The sequence below is a fragment of the Crocodylus siamensis genome, chromosome 2, assembly GCF_052110815.1.
Source record: "Crocodylus siamensis isolate JL-2025a chromosome 2, ASM5211081v1, whole genome shotgun sequence".
NCBI lineage: Eukaryota > Metazoa > Chordata > Crocodylia > Crocodylidae > Crocodylus > Crocodylus siamensis.
The window spans coordinates 58,971,284-58,983,841 of record NC_143396.1 but is presented as its reverse complement, the minus strand read 5'-3'; the positions used below and the strand labels follow the sequence as shown (position 1 = coordinate 58,983,841).

The 12,558-nt window shown below is 41.1% G+C and overlaps 1 protein-coding gene across 5 annotated transcripts in view; it reads left to right on the top strand.

The window, feature by feature from the left end:
- Positions 1–12,558, top strand: part of DLC1 (DLC1 Rho GTPase activating protein) — a 409,890-nt gene that overhangs the window by 126,424 nt on the left and 270,908 nt on the right. For all 5 annotated transcript variants that reach the window (XM_090035987.1, XM_090035988.1, XM_090035989.1 and 2 more), the window contains one exon: positions 1,091–1,231. In XM_090035987.1, coding sequence (XP_089892113.1) covers positions 1,091–1,231 — 141 coding nt within the window. The remainder of the gene's footprint in view (positions 1–1,090; positions 1,232–12,558) is intronic.

The window sequence follows — 12,558 nt, the reverse complement described above, 5'->3', positions numbered from 1 at the left end:
AAGTAAGTCCCAGTGGGAGGAGTATCTGCCCCCCCCCCCACCCCACCCATGGGTTGTGCCTGCCCTCCACCTGAAGATTGCAGCTCCCCCCTTCACCCCTCATGGGTCATGCCTGCCCCGCAACCCGTGGGTCACGCCTGCCCTCTCACCCCACCAGCAGGTCATGCCTGCCCGACCCCTCATGGGTTGTACCTCTTCCCATCCCCCGTAGCCCCCCAACTCCACTGCTATCTTCCCATCCTGACTTATCTGATATTGGGCAGCCACTTTGAATTGATTTAACCTCCTCCTAACACCCCCAAATGTCTATACTTAGCCCAAGAGTACTGTGATTCAGTGAAAATTATCTAAAAATAATTTTAATTTCCAAAGCAGTTATAATTCCTTCATTTAATCTCCTGTGATTGGGTGTGCATGTACATACACACTCATATATTTGAAAGGATATATCTATTTCCTCAGTAAAACACACTGTTTTGCTATTTTTAATGGTCTCAAAACATGTATATAATTCTTGGCTTTAAAAATGCAGTCAGTTTAACGAAAGGGGACATTTGGCAAATACATCTCATATTAATTTTAAAACAACAAGAAGCTGCACCCTTGAATTGCATAAACTGTTGAATGGTGATGTCACCTCAGCTGCATAACTGTTTACAGATGTTCACTAAGCGTGCAAATGCTTCTAGAGGCAGAAAGTGGGAGCAAAACCCAAGACACACAGGAAATACTAAACATCAGAGAAAAATGCTGCACATCTGCATCTCTGGTCTGATTCATTTTTTTTTTTTTTTTACATTGCACCTTCCCATTTAGGGGAACTATAGCTTTGATCTTAGTGGTGATTTATAATTTTAGAAGAGTAGCTAATGCAAACCACCTTCATTGAAAAGAAAAAAAGGCAGGAGAGTGAATTTGTAACTAAAAAGAACAAGACAGTTTGCTGTTATGAATAAAACTTAAAAGTATATTTTTGGATGTGCCTAAATAAACACTTTTAAAAGAACTACAGACATTTAAATAACACAACAACATATATTAAATAGTTTCATGTTTACCTCTATTAAAAGATTCCCACCATTTTTTACAGGATTTGGAATCTGGTTCTGAAAGTGGAATAGATCTTGCTTCAATAAGTCACTCTCAAACAAATTTACCTGCTAATACCCATGCTGCTGACCTAGCATCACCCTGTCTAATGGCTGGCTCTGGAGCTAAACCAAAGGCTGGGGTAAGTTTGGAACAAAAAATGTTACCATAAATCCTAATAATGAAACAGAAGTGATAGAATGGTATTGTGATGGGCCTCATGCTGCACTGTCCATAGCATAGCATGCACTTCCATAAGGATTGTGTTGATAAGTTTGTTACTATCAAAGTTTTATTTCATATCTATTGTAAAAATTATTCTGCAGTTCAAAATTCATATTAAGGCACAGATTCCTTATGCAAATGAGAGGTTTCGTGTTTCAGGACTGATGATTGTAAAAACTTGTGTTTTCTTGTAAAAAGACAAAAATATAACAACAAGGTTTGGCTTTGATGTATAGGATCCACAGCAGCTGTAATATCCAAATGTCCTATATTGAGCCCCCCAAACTTTAGCAAAACTAAGTATTTCTATCTCAGGAGGCTAAACTGTTGCATGCCACAGGCAGTTAAAAATCCATGCCAATCTGACCTGGGGGAATATTTCTTCCGAATACCAAATCTTGCAACAGATTTGAACCTAGGCATGCAAGAAGGACAGGTATTTAAGAATGAGGGCATCGTCTCAGGGCATCAAACTGAAATCCCAGCTTCAGCCTTGGCCAATTTCCAATAGAAATATATAGATGTGTGATTCAAGTTGTGATGACGTAAGTGTACACAATAGCTAGGTATGTTCAGTTGAGGCAGTGAGCAAAGGCAACATGATGTAGTAACATTGCATCACTTTGTGGCAATAGGATGTTGATGTCAGAAAGGAGAAATACATAAGGAGAAAAAAAATCTCTGAAATAATTTCTTCTCTGGCTGGATCCAGACATGCAGGCACATGTGGTATGTGGCACCACAAACCTCTTCATGGTGTCACAAACTGCATGTGTTGCATATTAAACCATGTGCAGCAGTGCTAATTAGCACTGGATTACCAGGATTTCCTGGTAGCAGATAAAATTCCTGGAAAAAAATGGCACAAAGCATGCCAAAATGCCATGTGCCAGGACAAATATGGAGATAGGGGGCAGGCATCTCCCAATGCTGTGGAGCCCCATGCTGAGGCACCCTGTACCTTAGCCAGCCACTCCCCAGATGGCTCAGGCAGTGCGCTTTGACACGGGGGAGCAGGCAGCCCTGGGCTGGCTGCTCCTCCATCTCAAGGCACACTGTGCCCAGCCACCCAGGGAGCGGCTGTCTGGGGTGTAGGGTGCCTCAATGCAAGGGTTCCTCCTTCCCTATCTCAAGGTACATTGCACCCTCAGCTGGGGGGTTGCTGGCTGGGGCACAGGGTGCCCCAACATGGGAGCTTCACAGCATACAGAGATGGGGGAGCAGACAGCCTTGGGCTGCTGCTTTCCCATGTCCGCATGCTGCTCCCTGGCCCCAGCCAGCCCCAGCCTGAAGCACATAGAGCAGCGAAACAATGTTTTCTTCTGCTTTTCCCACTTCAGATTCCTCACATAATCCAGCAGAGAAGTCTTGGCTTCTCTAAATCCTGTCAGGGCTGACATAAAACCAGAGACTCTGGATGATCTAACCAAGCCCATGATAACCACAGCCACCTCCTCCACATTTACCAATAACTGGGTCAGCAGAGAACCTGGGATAAAATCTGACAACAAAAAGTGACTATGGTACAAAGTAACAAAATTATATAGGTAAAAAAATTAATGAAATAAGCACACTGTCATATATGGTAATAGCAAGTTAACTAATGGCCCTTCGTTATTGCAATAACACAGGTTCCAATAAACATTTACATTTAGGATTGTGCACTTGTATAAAAATAAATTTCCTTATAATTTATCAACGGAACCAGTGAATAGCTACAGAAAAATAGAAGGGTCTGCTCTTTGTCAGTAATTGCAGTAAGCACAGCATGAATTCTCAAATAAGTACAGAGTTAGGAAGTGAATGTCTCATTGCACAGGGAAGTCGACAGAGCAAAGATACTCAAAGGTAATAAACAGGACTTTTTTGTTGTTTTCATTTAGGTTTTAGTACTAATAATTTGGGAACTTTGGACAGCCAGCTTTAGCCCACTGTTGCGCTGTTGGATAGACTTCATTGGAACTAGATTAATGACAATTCACCATTTGACTATTCACCATTTTATAGCATTTGTTCTTTGATTTGGCTTTGTGTTCATAGTAGATATACCTGAATAGGGGTTTTTGTGGTGTATTGTTGTGTAATAGCTCTATTTCCTGTGCTGTGGAGTACTGCTAAATAATTCAATATGCATCGTATACTACATATTTATACTATCCTGCTGTGTGCCATGTAGTACACTTACAGAGCTGTGGCAGTTGCTCCATAATAAAGGCTGAGCTTATAACTCTATTTTATTAAACTGATTTCAAAACCTTTCCTGAATCCCCAAATACTAAACACTTCTTCCTGAAATAGGAATGCCATATCTTATTAAAGTAGAGATTTTGTTCTGGAAAGTTTTGTAAATTGGATCACATAGCCTAATCAGATATTATAGTGATAGTTTATGGAAAATACTCAGTGCAGGGTCAGCCCACAATTTTTTGGAGCTTCCTGCAAGATACAGTTTTGGGGGCCCCTGACACACAGAAGCTGGAGGGGGTGGGGAGTGGTGAGCAGCCAGACATGAAGCTGGTGGCAGGGATGGGGTGGTGAGTGGCTGGACACAGGGGGCCCCTTGGCTGCAAGCCCCCTGCGGCCTCAGGTTTTGCAGATTAGGATGAGCCGGCCCTGATTCAGGGGGTGCATCTACATGAGACACTTAACAGCACAGTAGTATAGTCTCTCTAGTAAACTGGTGCCCCAGCAAATGCACGTGTAGATGCATCCAGTAGGTACAGCATTTGGCAATTTACTTTTACTACTGCCTCATGGCAGGACATAAAGTTAAAGCTCATTTTGAGACATTTGCCCCTCATCTCACAGCCAAGCCTCTACTGATGTTAATGATTTTTTTTCTTTGAATCTGTTGGGAGATGAAATCCCTTGCCTCATAGCTGTGTACAGCCTAAAACCCACTGTTATTCTGAACTTTATATAAATGCTTTAAAAGGACTCTTCACCACTAGATGCTGTTAACAGCTTTCTTAGCTGGATGCCCCTGACTTATCCTGCACAGAAAAAATGTAGAACCAAGTGTATATGCTCCAAAGGAACTGCTTGGCACTGGTAGCTAGCAAAATCAGCTGTATGAAACTACACAAAATAGTTATTACAGATGTCTGTGTGCAGATGTTCTCCCCTCAGTGAATTTTCCTCTAAATTCACTAGTGATATCCCTCCCACCCAACTATTCTATCTATGTTGGGGAATGATGTCATAGTTTGTTTTTCTATAGCATCTGGCTTAGAATAGTTTTATTTTGTATTTCATTTCCTGCCATGGAACTATTTTTAATGGGGACTATTTCAAAGATTTAATTTCCTTTTTGGTATTTTTCTATTGTATCACCCTAATGATTCCAGGTGTTTATTTTTAGCAGGAACTGCTTCTTTTGGGTTTTAGTTATTAACAACACGTAAATAAAAGTTAAGCTACACTTAGTTATTCTGAGAAATGGTTGAAAATATGACCCCCCCACACACATTTTATAATGGTTTATAAAATTAAAGTATGCCTAAAATATTTAATTCTGTGGCAAATCTTGCTTTGTCTCTAAAACAAGGGGTACCAATAGATATAACCACAGTATATGTTGGAACTAGGGGTTCGGTGGCAGATACGCCACATCAGATTTTATGATCATTTTAATAATGAACACATTCTACTCTTTGATCCATTTACCATACTCTTCCATCAACAAAAGCAAGCTGTACAACAAAACAGTGCAGCTAAGGAGCGGAAAAAAGGCCCAGTGATAAGGGCTTTCAAAAACCCCATTCAAGTCTGCTCTCCCAAACAGTTTGGTGTTAGTGTAAGAATATTGTTGTCCCTCCATGATGGGCTGGCAAGTGCTATGATATCCTGGATCAGGGCCTCAGCACTTTATATATGAGTATGGACTTTGGAAAAGGTTCCATTACCAGTGAAGTGACATTTGCACTAAGTCAATGGTATGAGAATTAATAAGGATTTCAGACTTAAGAAAAGTCTAGGTAGAATGTAATTCACTTAAGCAAAAATTACTGGGTAAGATCCTATTGTCTAAACCGTGTATTGTCTAAACCATATGTGACTTAAATGATACCTTGGGTTGAATATTATATTTACTCAAGTCTGAAATGAGGTTCCCCCCACCCTCCATTCAACATGGCAAGGGGGTCCTCATCTTGGATTTGAGTGCAAGGCATAGGATAGGGTAGGTGGCTGCAGCAGCTCTGACTCTGGCTCCATGCCCAGATTGGAGCCAGAGTCAGAGCTACAGCAGCTGCTTGCTCCCTCCCCATCTGCCCCCTACTGCCAGCTTCTGCCTCCTCTCCCTCCCACCTCCCCCCACTTTTTTCTGTCAGGCATAGCTCTTGCTCTGGTTCTGGCTCCATTCCCCACCAGGCATGGAGCACATGCAAGCTCCAGCCCCTGCCCAGTCATAGGCAGCAGCAGTAACAGCTGCTCTAGCCCCAGGATGCTGCTGCATGTCTACACAGGGACCAGAGCTTGCATGTGCTCCGTGCCTAAGAGGAAACAGAGCCAGAGCTGGAGCCATGCCTGACTGTAAGCAGCAGTGGGGAAGGGAAAGGGGCAGGGGCTGCTGCAGGGGAGGTGGCAGAGGTTGTGGGAAGTGGGGTGGAGCAGAGACTGCAAGGGACAGGCAGCAAGTGAGAACAAGTGGTAGGGGAACAAGTAGTAGGGGCCACCTGCTCCAGTGCTGCTGCTTTCGCCACTGTAACAGTCATGAGGACGAATGTAAGATGACCCTCCAATAGTACCACATGAAAAATTATAACAAATCTATTATTTTTCCACCTATCGAATATAATTATTAGGGGGTTATCTTAAAGTTGATGTTATCTTGGATTTGAATAAGTATGGTACATTGGGTGATTTTTATCCTAGGCTGTTGATCGATTATGGTTGCATCCCATAGTTCACTGTGAAGTAATATTATGTGCTGCAACCCTAGGGGTGAATAATGGAAGGAACTTTGACATGTGATGCACATACTTTTGCTTACAGCTTGATAACTAATCCAAGATTTTCATGCTGTATCAGTAGCATAACTGGGGTGTGGCAAGTAGGGCACCAGCCCTGGATGCTAGTTTAGAGAAGGAGCCTACAGTGTTCCCACCTACACATGCTTCAGCACTCAGCATTCCCACACATGTACAGTAACTAGCACTCAACAGCATCTCCACCCAGGGCACCAAAACTGCTTGTTACTGCTCTGTGCTATACACAAGCGCTATACACAAGCCCAAGCAGATAAAGGTTCATATTTCTGAACAGATGAATCTCCCACATCAAGTAGAGTTCTTTGGCAAGGACTACATTTTTAGCACCACTCTATTATTCATGGTTATAAAGTTAGGTACTTCTGTAACTATTTAGGAGTCAATGCCCTGTAAGTCTTGATTTTTATTCACCAGTCCACAAAATAGATACTGGTTTCTAAACATTAGCTATGCATTAGGCAGGCATAAGCCACAAATGAGTTGGAATCAGACTAACAAAAATTAGCAGTCTTTTGCCCCAGAGATCATAAGAAGCTTCAGGAAAACTGAAATATCTTATCAGAGTTTACTCAGGTAGCAAGAGGTGTAAATATCCCTTGTGTCTTCATTTTCAGGAGCGTAATGCTCCACACACCTCGACAAGAATGACAAAGTAGTCAGCCAATAAGGATCAGAGAAAGAGCATCTTTAATTTGACTTGATGTGCATAAAGTGATGGAGACAATTTTAAAACATGCCATAATAGTAAAAGCTGTACTCAGTATTCTGTAAAAAGTAAGCTTGTTATGAAATGCTTAAACTGATTATCAGTGTAATTCTTTTTCTACATTAGAGCTTGGCATAAGGGTCAGAGCAAATAAGGGCAAGAAAGAAGTTCAATCCAAATTCTGCACTTAAACATCTGCACTATATCTCCCATCTATTTTCTTTGCAATTTAAAAAAAAGCCTAGATTACTTTGTATTGTTTTTCTTGGCAAACCTCGCCCTCTTCCTTGAAAAATCCCCAGCATAGCCTTAATCTCTTTGCAAAGGTAATAGAAGTCTGTTATTGCAAGAGTAGCTGGCACTTTGGAGCAGATTGTCTTTCAGGGATATAGTAACCACTCATTTAAAATGGAATCTTTTTTTTTTCCCCCCCTAAAACAATATAGCCCCTAACCTTACTAATAACTAGGAAGTGACCTGTTGGAGCTACACATGGCCAGAAATGTAGTGTGGCACAAATATTATTAGAGTCAGATCATAAATTGGGTTATCCAGTTGAAACTGCTAATTAATATGCATTAACGCTTATAATCAGGTCATGAATGCTCCAAAGCTTCCCTGATAAGTTGCTATGCATAAATAAAATTTACTTCTTACATAAAAAATTAGAAACCAATAGATGCAGATAAGAACAGACTTCATTAACAAGCCTCTTAAGTCACTTCAATCGAGTTGAAGTTGTCATGATGAGTCTAATGTCCTGCCATTCTTTAAGTAAGGAACTCTTTGTACTGGATCAACAGGTTTCATTTCTCAGTTCAAATTAAATTTTGAGGCATGGTTTAGAACTCAGTGTATGCTTTGGGTCAGGTTTATAGTTTGTTGGGTTTTTTTAAATTGCATCACTATTTTGATTTTAAAACAACTGTAGCTGCTCAAAAGCCACGATTATAAGTCTGATAACTGGTATAGTGTAAATGCCAATTTCAAAATAGATTTTCTATTTTATGCTGATAGATTGGATGCTTTCCTGAAGATGTTATTCATCTTTTATTAGGTGTTAATTAAGGCAAAACTCTCATTGACTAAACAAGGTGAATGGTGAACAGAAAGAAGCGTATTATCCTACTTGTTTATGTTTCTGAAAGTACACGCATCCCCTTAAAACTGGAAGAGTGTTGTTGCTTGAGTAAGAAATTAGAAGACTTCAGAATCTGACCCGTGAAAATTAGTCTGATTCCATCACCATGACTTTATTCCCCTACAAGATTATTTTAAAAAGAAAGACAAACATAAATTAATGAGTCAATTTTAAGTTGTCTAAATTGCTGTATTAGTTCCATTGGAACTGTTCTGTATCAATATGCTGATAACCTGTATACTATGAAGCAATAGCTGTCGATCTTGAACTGCCCAAGTGAAATCAGCTTGTTTCTCATACCTAACTCTCCTGAAAAACCATTTCCTTTGACCCTACCTTAGACCCCAGAAGGAATTTGGGTGCTGATATTTTGAGTGTAACTTTCTGTAGTGATTCCTCAGGACTTCTAAATGCAAATTTATAAAAAAAGTGAAGGAAAAAGTATGTTCCTTAATGGCTCTGTTTCCTTATTTCTGTGGAATCTGCTGCTTCAAAAGTAAATACTTTAAAACAAAATATGAAGCAATATGCATACTCAAATGCATGTTACCTGAATCATTTTAATGTGAGAGGACAGTAAACTGCTGTAAAGATTAGACTGAAGAAACAACCCAATTTTGAAATCAGTAGGAGTGCTGCACTGCTCAGGGATAGTAAATGTGTCAACAGCTTTTCTGTACTGGGAAATTGAAGTGTCTGCATCTAACAGAAAGAGACAATGCAAGCAGGAAATCCTACCTCAATAAAATTCTACCTCAATAAAATATTTTCTATTATGTATAGGATATAGGCATATAGATTTTTTTTAATAGTTGCTTCTAATTAATATCCTAAAACAACATTTAGGGATGTAAGTAAACTACCTTGTTGCGAAAATGCTACCAAGATGTTTAGCACACAGTGATTCATGTTACTCTTCAGAAAATTTCCACTGAAAAATCTTCTAGTGGGAAAAAAAGAAACAAATTGTTAAAATATTTGATGATATTTACTGCTATAAACATATAAGGATGTTTGTGCATATCTTTTATTCTATTCTTATTCTATTTCTATTTCACATTTTCTTAATTATTTCTTATACAAATCTTACTGATGAGCAGAAAAAAAAAGAAAAAATGTAAAAAACTGCTTTCCAATGGGGTATTAATTTGGTATTACAGAAAGATTATTTGCAAATGGAAATACCTTTTAATAGTAATATTTGAATTTTAATTGCACTACTTTCAGGTCTAATAAGATGTCAAGCCCATTTGTTCACTGAATGCTGCCATCTACTGCTTAATTCCTGAAGACTAAAGGCACCACAGAAAGAGAGTACTAAAAGCAAACAATTCAGTACACTATTTCTGACATTTATACTGAGCAGATCATTTTAAAGTGAGATGTGCAGTACAGTAGTGTGATTCAAACCTTATTGAATGCACGTATCAGTATTCCTACTCATTATCAGATTGCTAAGGGCTGGAATTTTTCCACTGAGAACTTTTCTAGTGAAAAACAGAAATAAATTGATAAAATATTTGTGAAGTACATTCTCTAAATCTAATCAATACTAAGAATGGTTTTACTCGCACCTTGTCCTTTTGTTATTACTTCATTTCATTTTTTTTACTTTCCCAAAATATATATGCAGACTGTTTCTAAATGGTACAAACAGTAACATACACTAAAGGCAAAATGTGCAATCTTGGGTTAAGCTCTTAAATTAAGCTTTTAATTAGGGATGAATATAGACTTAAATTCATCACCCCTGTCCATAGAAGGCAGCTGTAGCTTCCTGTGCTGTTTTGATAGGTGGTTTGTCATTTATGGACAAACCTGAAAGGGGAAAGATGGCTGAATGCACATTTTCACACAATCAAAAAATGGGAATTTGCATTCTTCCATTTTATTCCAAAACTCCAATATTTGGAAATGAGAAGCTATGTACATGGCTATATTCATCCCTAATTAAGAGCTTAAATTTTAAGAGCTCTTAAATTGTTTTAATAACAAAATTACACCAATTGTTTGCATTTAGTTTATGATACATTATAATCCCAGGTCTCTTTCTGCAGTACTGGTCCATATTTGTGCCTATGATTGTTCTGGCCCAAATGCAGTTGTCCCTATTCATTTTATTTGCATTTGTTCCTAATGAATTTTTTTGATTGTTTTTTGGATCATTTCTCTAGTTTGTTCATGTTATTCTGGATCTTAATCATACCTTCCACAGTGTCTATATCTCTACCCTGCTTGGTTCATCTGAAAATGCACTCAATCCCATCCTCCAAATCATTAATGAAGATATTAAACAGCACTAGATCCAAGACAGACTCCAGGAGAACCCCACTTGATACCTCCTCCCAATTAAACAGTAAGCCATTAATGACTGCTCTCCGAGCACATGGATCCAATCATTTGTATAGCATAAGAAAGGTCAGTTTTTAGGCTTAAATATGCTATTTAAGAACTATAATGTCATCTACTGGGTTGTCTTTATCCTGTCAAGTTAGATAAAGAATAAAAAAAACAAGTTAGAATCACTTACGTGCATGCAATGAGCTTGTAATTGCAGCCTCTTGTACCTAGAGGAGCAGCTGAACCCAAAAGGATTACAACTGTGAGGATTCAAGTTGAGGAGAGGAACTATAAATCCTGGTCTGGGTTCCATGGAGAGGATCACTGAAGCACCCTGCCTAAGGACAGGAGTTATATATAACTGGTTCAAGTGATTAGAAACTGGTTTAAACCTGTAACAGAACAAAAGCTCAGTGCACATAAACCAGTTTCAAATGGCTGAAACTGGTTTAAGATGAACCTGGTTGAATGTAGTATCAGACTTAACCACAGACACTGTATGCCTCCAGAGGCTGGGGAGGCACAGCAACCACACGCAGGTGGCGGCAGTGCTGTCAGTGACATGGTGGGGGTGAGTGGAGAGCTACTGCAGGCAGCAGTGCTGTTGGCAGCTGGGTCAGGCTGAGCGGGGAGCTCCTGTAGGTGGCCATGGCAGTGTTGGTGGTGGGGGCATGTGAAGTGGTGAGCACTGACCAATGGTCAGTGGATGGTCATCCACAGATGCCACCAGCAGCATTGGCAGCAGACAGCAGGAATCAGGGACCACCCACAGACATAGTGTCTGAGGAGGGCTGGTGAGCAGTGACTGTCTGCAGGCGCTGCTGGCGGCATCAGAAGTGCTTTTCATAGGGGGTACACCGCCAATCTCAGGGGGTGCACGTGCACCCCCTACTCATCGCCAATGGACTTAACTGATTGAGGTCAAGCTGGTTGATGGAACTTCTGCCTCACATCCATTCCTGGTTTAAGTTAAATCAGAGTCCCCCAGCCAGCATCCCAGCATGCTTTTCATCCCTGGGCTCAGCTCTACCTGCTCCAGAGACAGTACAGCTGAGCCCTGCCCCTCTGCTCTTGAGCCAGAGCAGGGGTAGGAGCATAGCTAAATGCCAACCGGCATGGCCCCTTGAGACAAAGGGGGCAGGAAGGGTGTTTCTTCCCCTTCTTTCACCTCTCCTCCTTGAGGACCCCAGCTGGGGTCTGTTTGGTCAGGGCACAACAGCCCCTATCAGGGTCCCTGCCCCTTTGCTGCTCCATGGGTGGGGGCATGACTACATGCCTGCCCAGCATGGGTCCCTGAGGTGAAAGGGCAGGCAGGAAGTGGGTTTATTTCCCCCTCCATCCCTTCTCACACCAGGGAACTGCAGCTGGGGTCTGCCAGCTCTAGCAGACCCTGGCTGGGGTCCCCCAGAGGGAGAGGGGAACCCCCCTCCCTGCCACTTCACCTTTGGGGGCCATGCTGGGCTGGCATCTGGCCAAGGGTCAGGGTCTGGCTATGTTCCTTCCCCCACTGCCCTAAAAGCCTGGCAAGGGCTGCTTCTCCTGCCCTGACTCCTGGGCCAGGCCAAGGTGGGAGTTTAAACTTCTCCCCAACCATATTCAGGCTTTCCAGTGCCTGGCCACATGCCCTCCCTCAGCTCAGCTTCTGTCCAGCCCAGCCACTGCAGAAGGGAAGGGAAGGCTCATTATAGCACCCCCCAGCTTCTGGATTGAGCCACTGCAGACATGTGCCTGCATTGCCAGAATCAAAAATGAATGTCTATTTACTTGCTTACCAGTTTAGTCTACATAGATTATCCTAACCTGCAAAAATTGAATTAATTCAGGCTCGGGCTTTTTGAATGTCTGTATTTATTCCGTATCTTCCTGCTGGTTCAGCCATGCCCCCTCTTCATTTGGGACTGTACCAGCCAACTCTAGGATGCTCAGCAGAACTGGGCTTGCTAATAGTGAAGAGGCAGAAGTACAAACTGCAACCACAGTTATTGCTGCATAGAGTTTTGGATAAGTCAAACCCTTTATCTTCTTACAAATCATCATCATATTTATCAGTACTGGCTTATATGTAG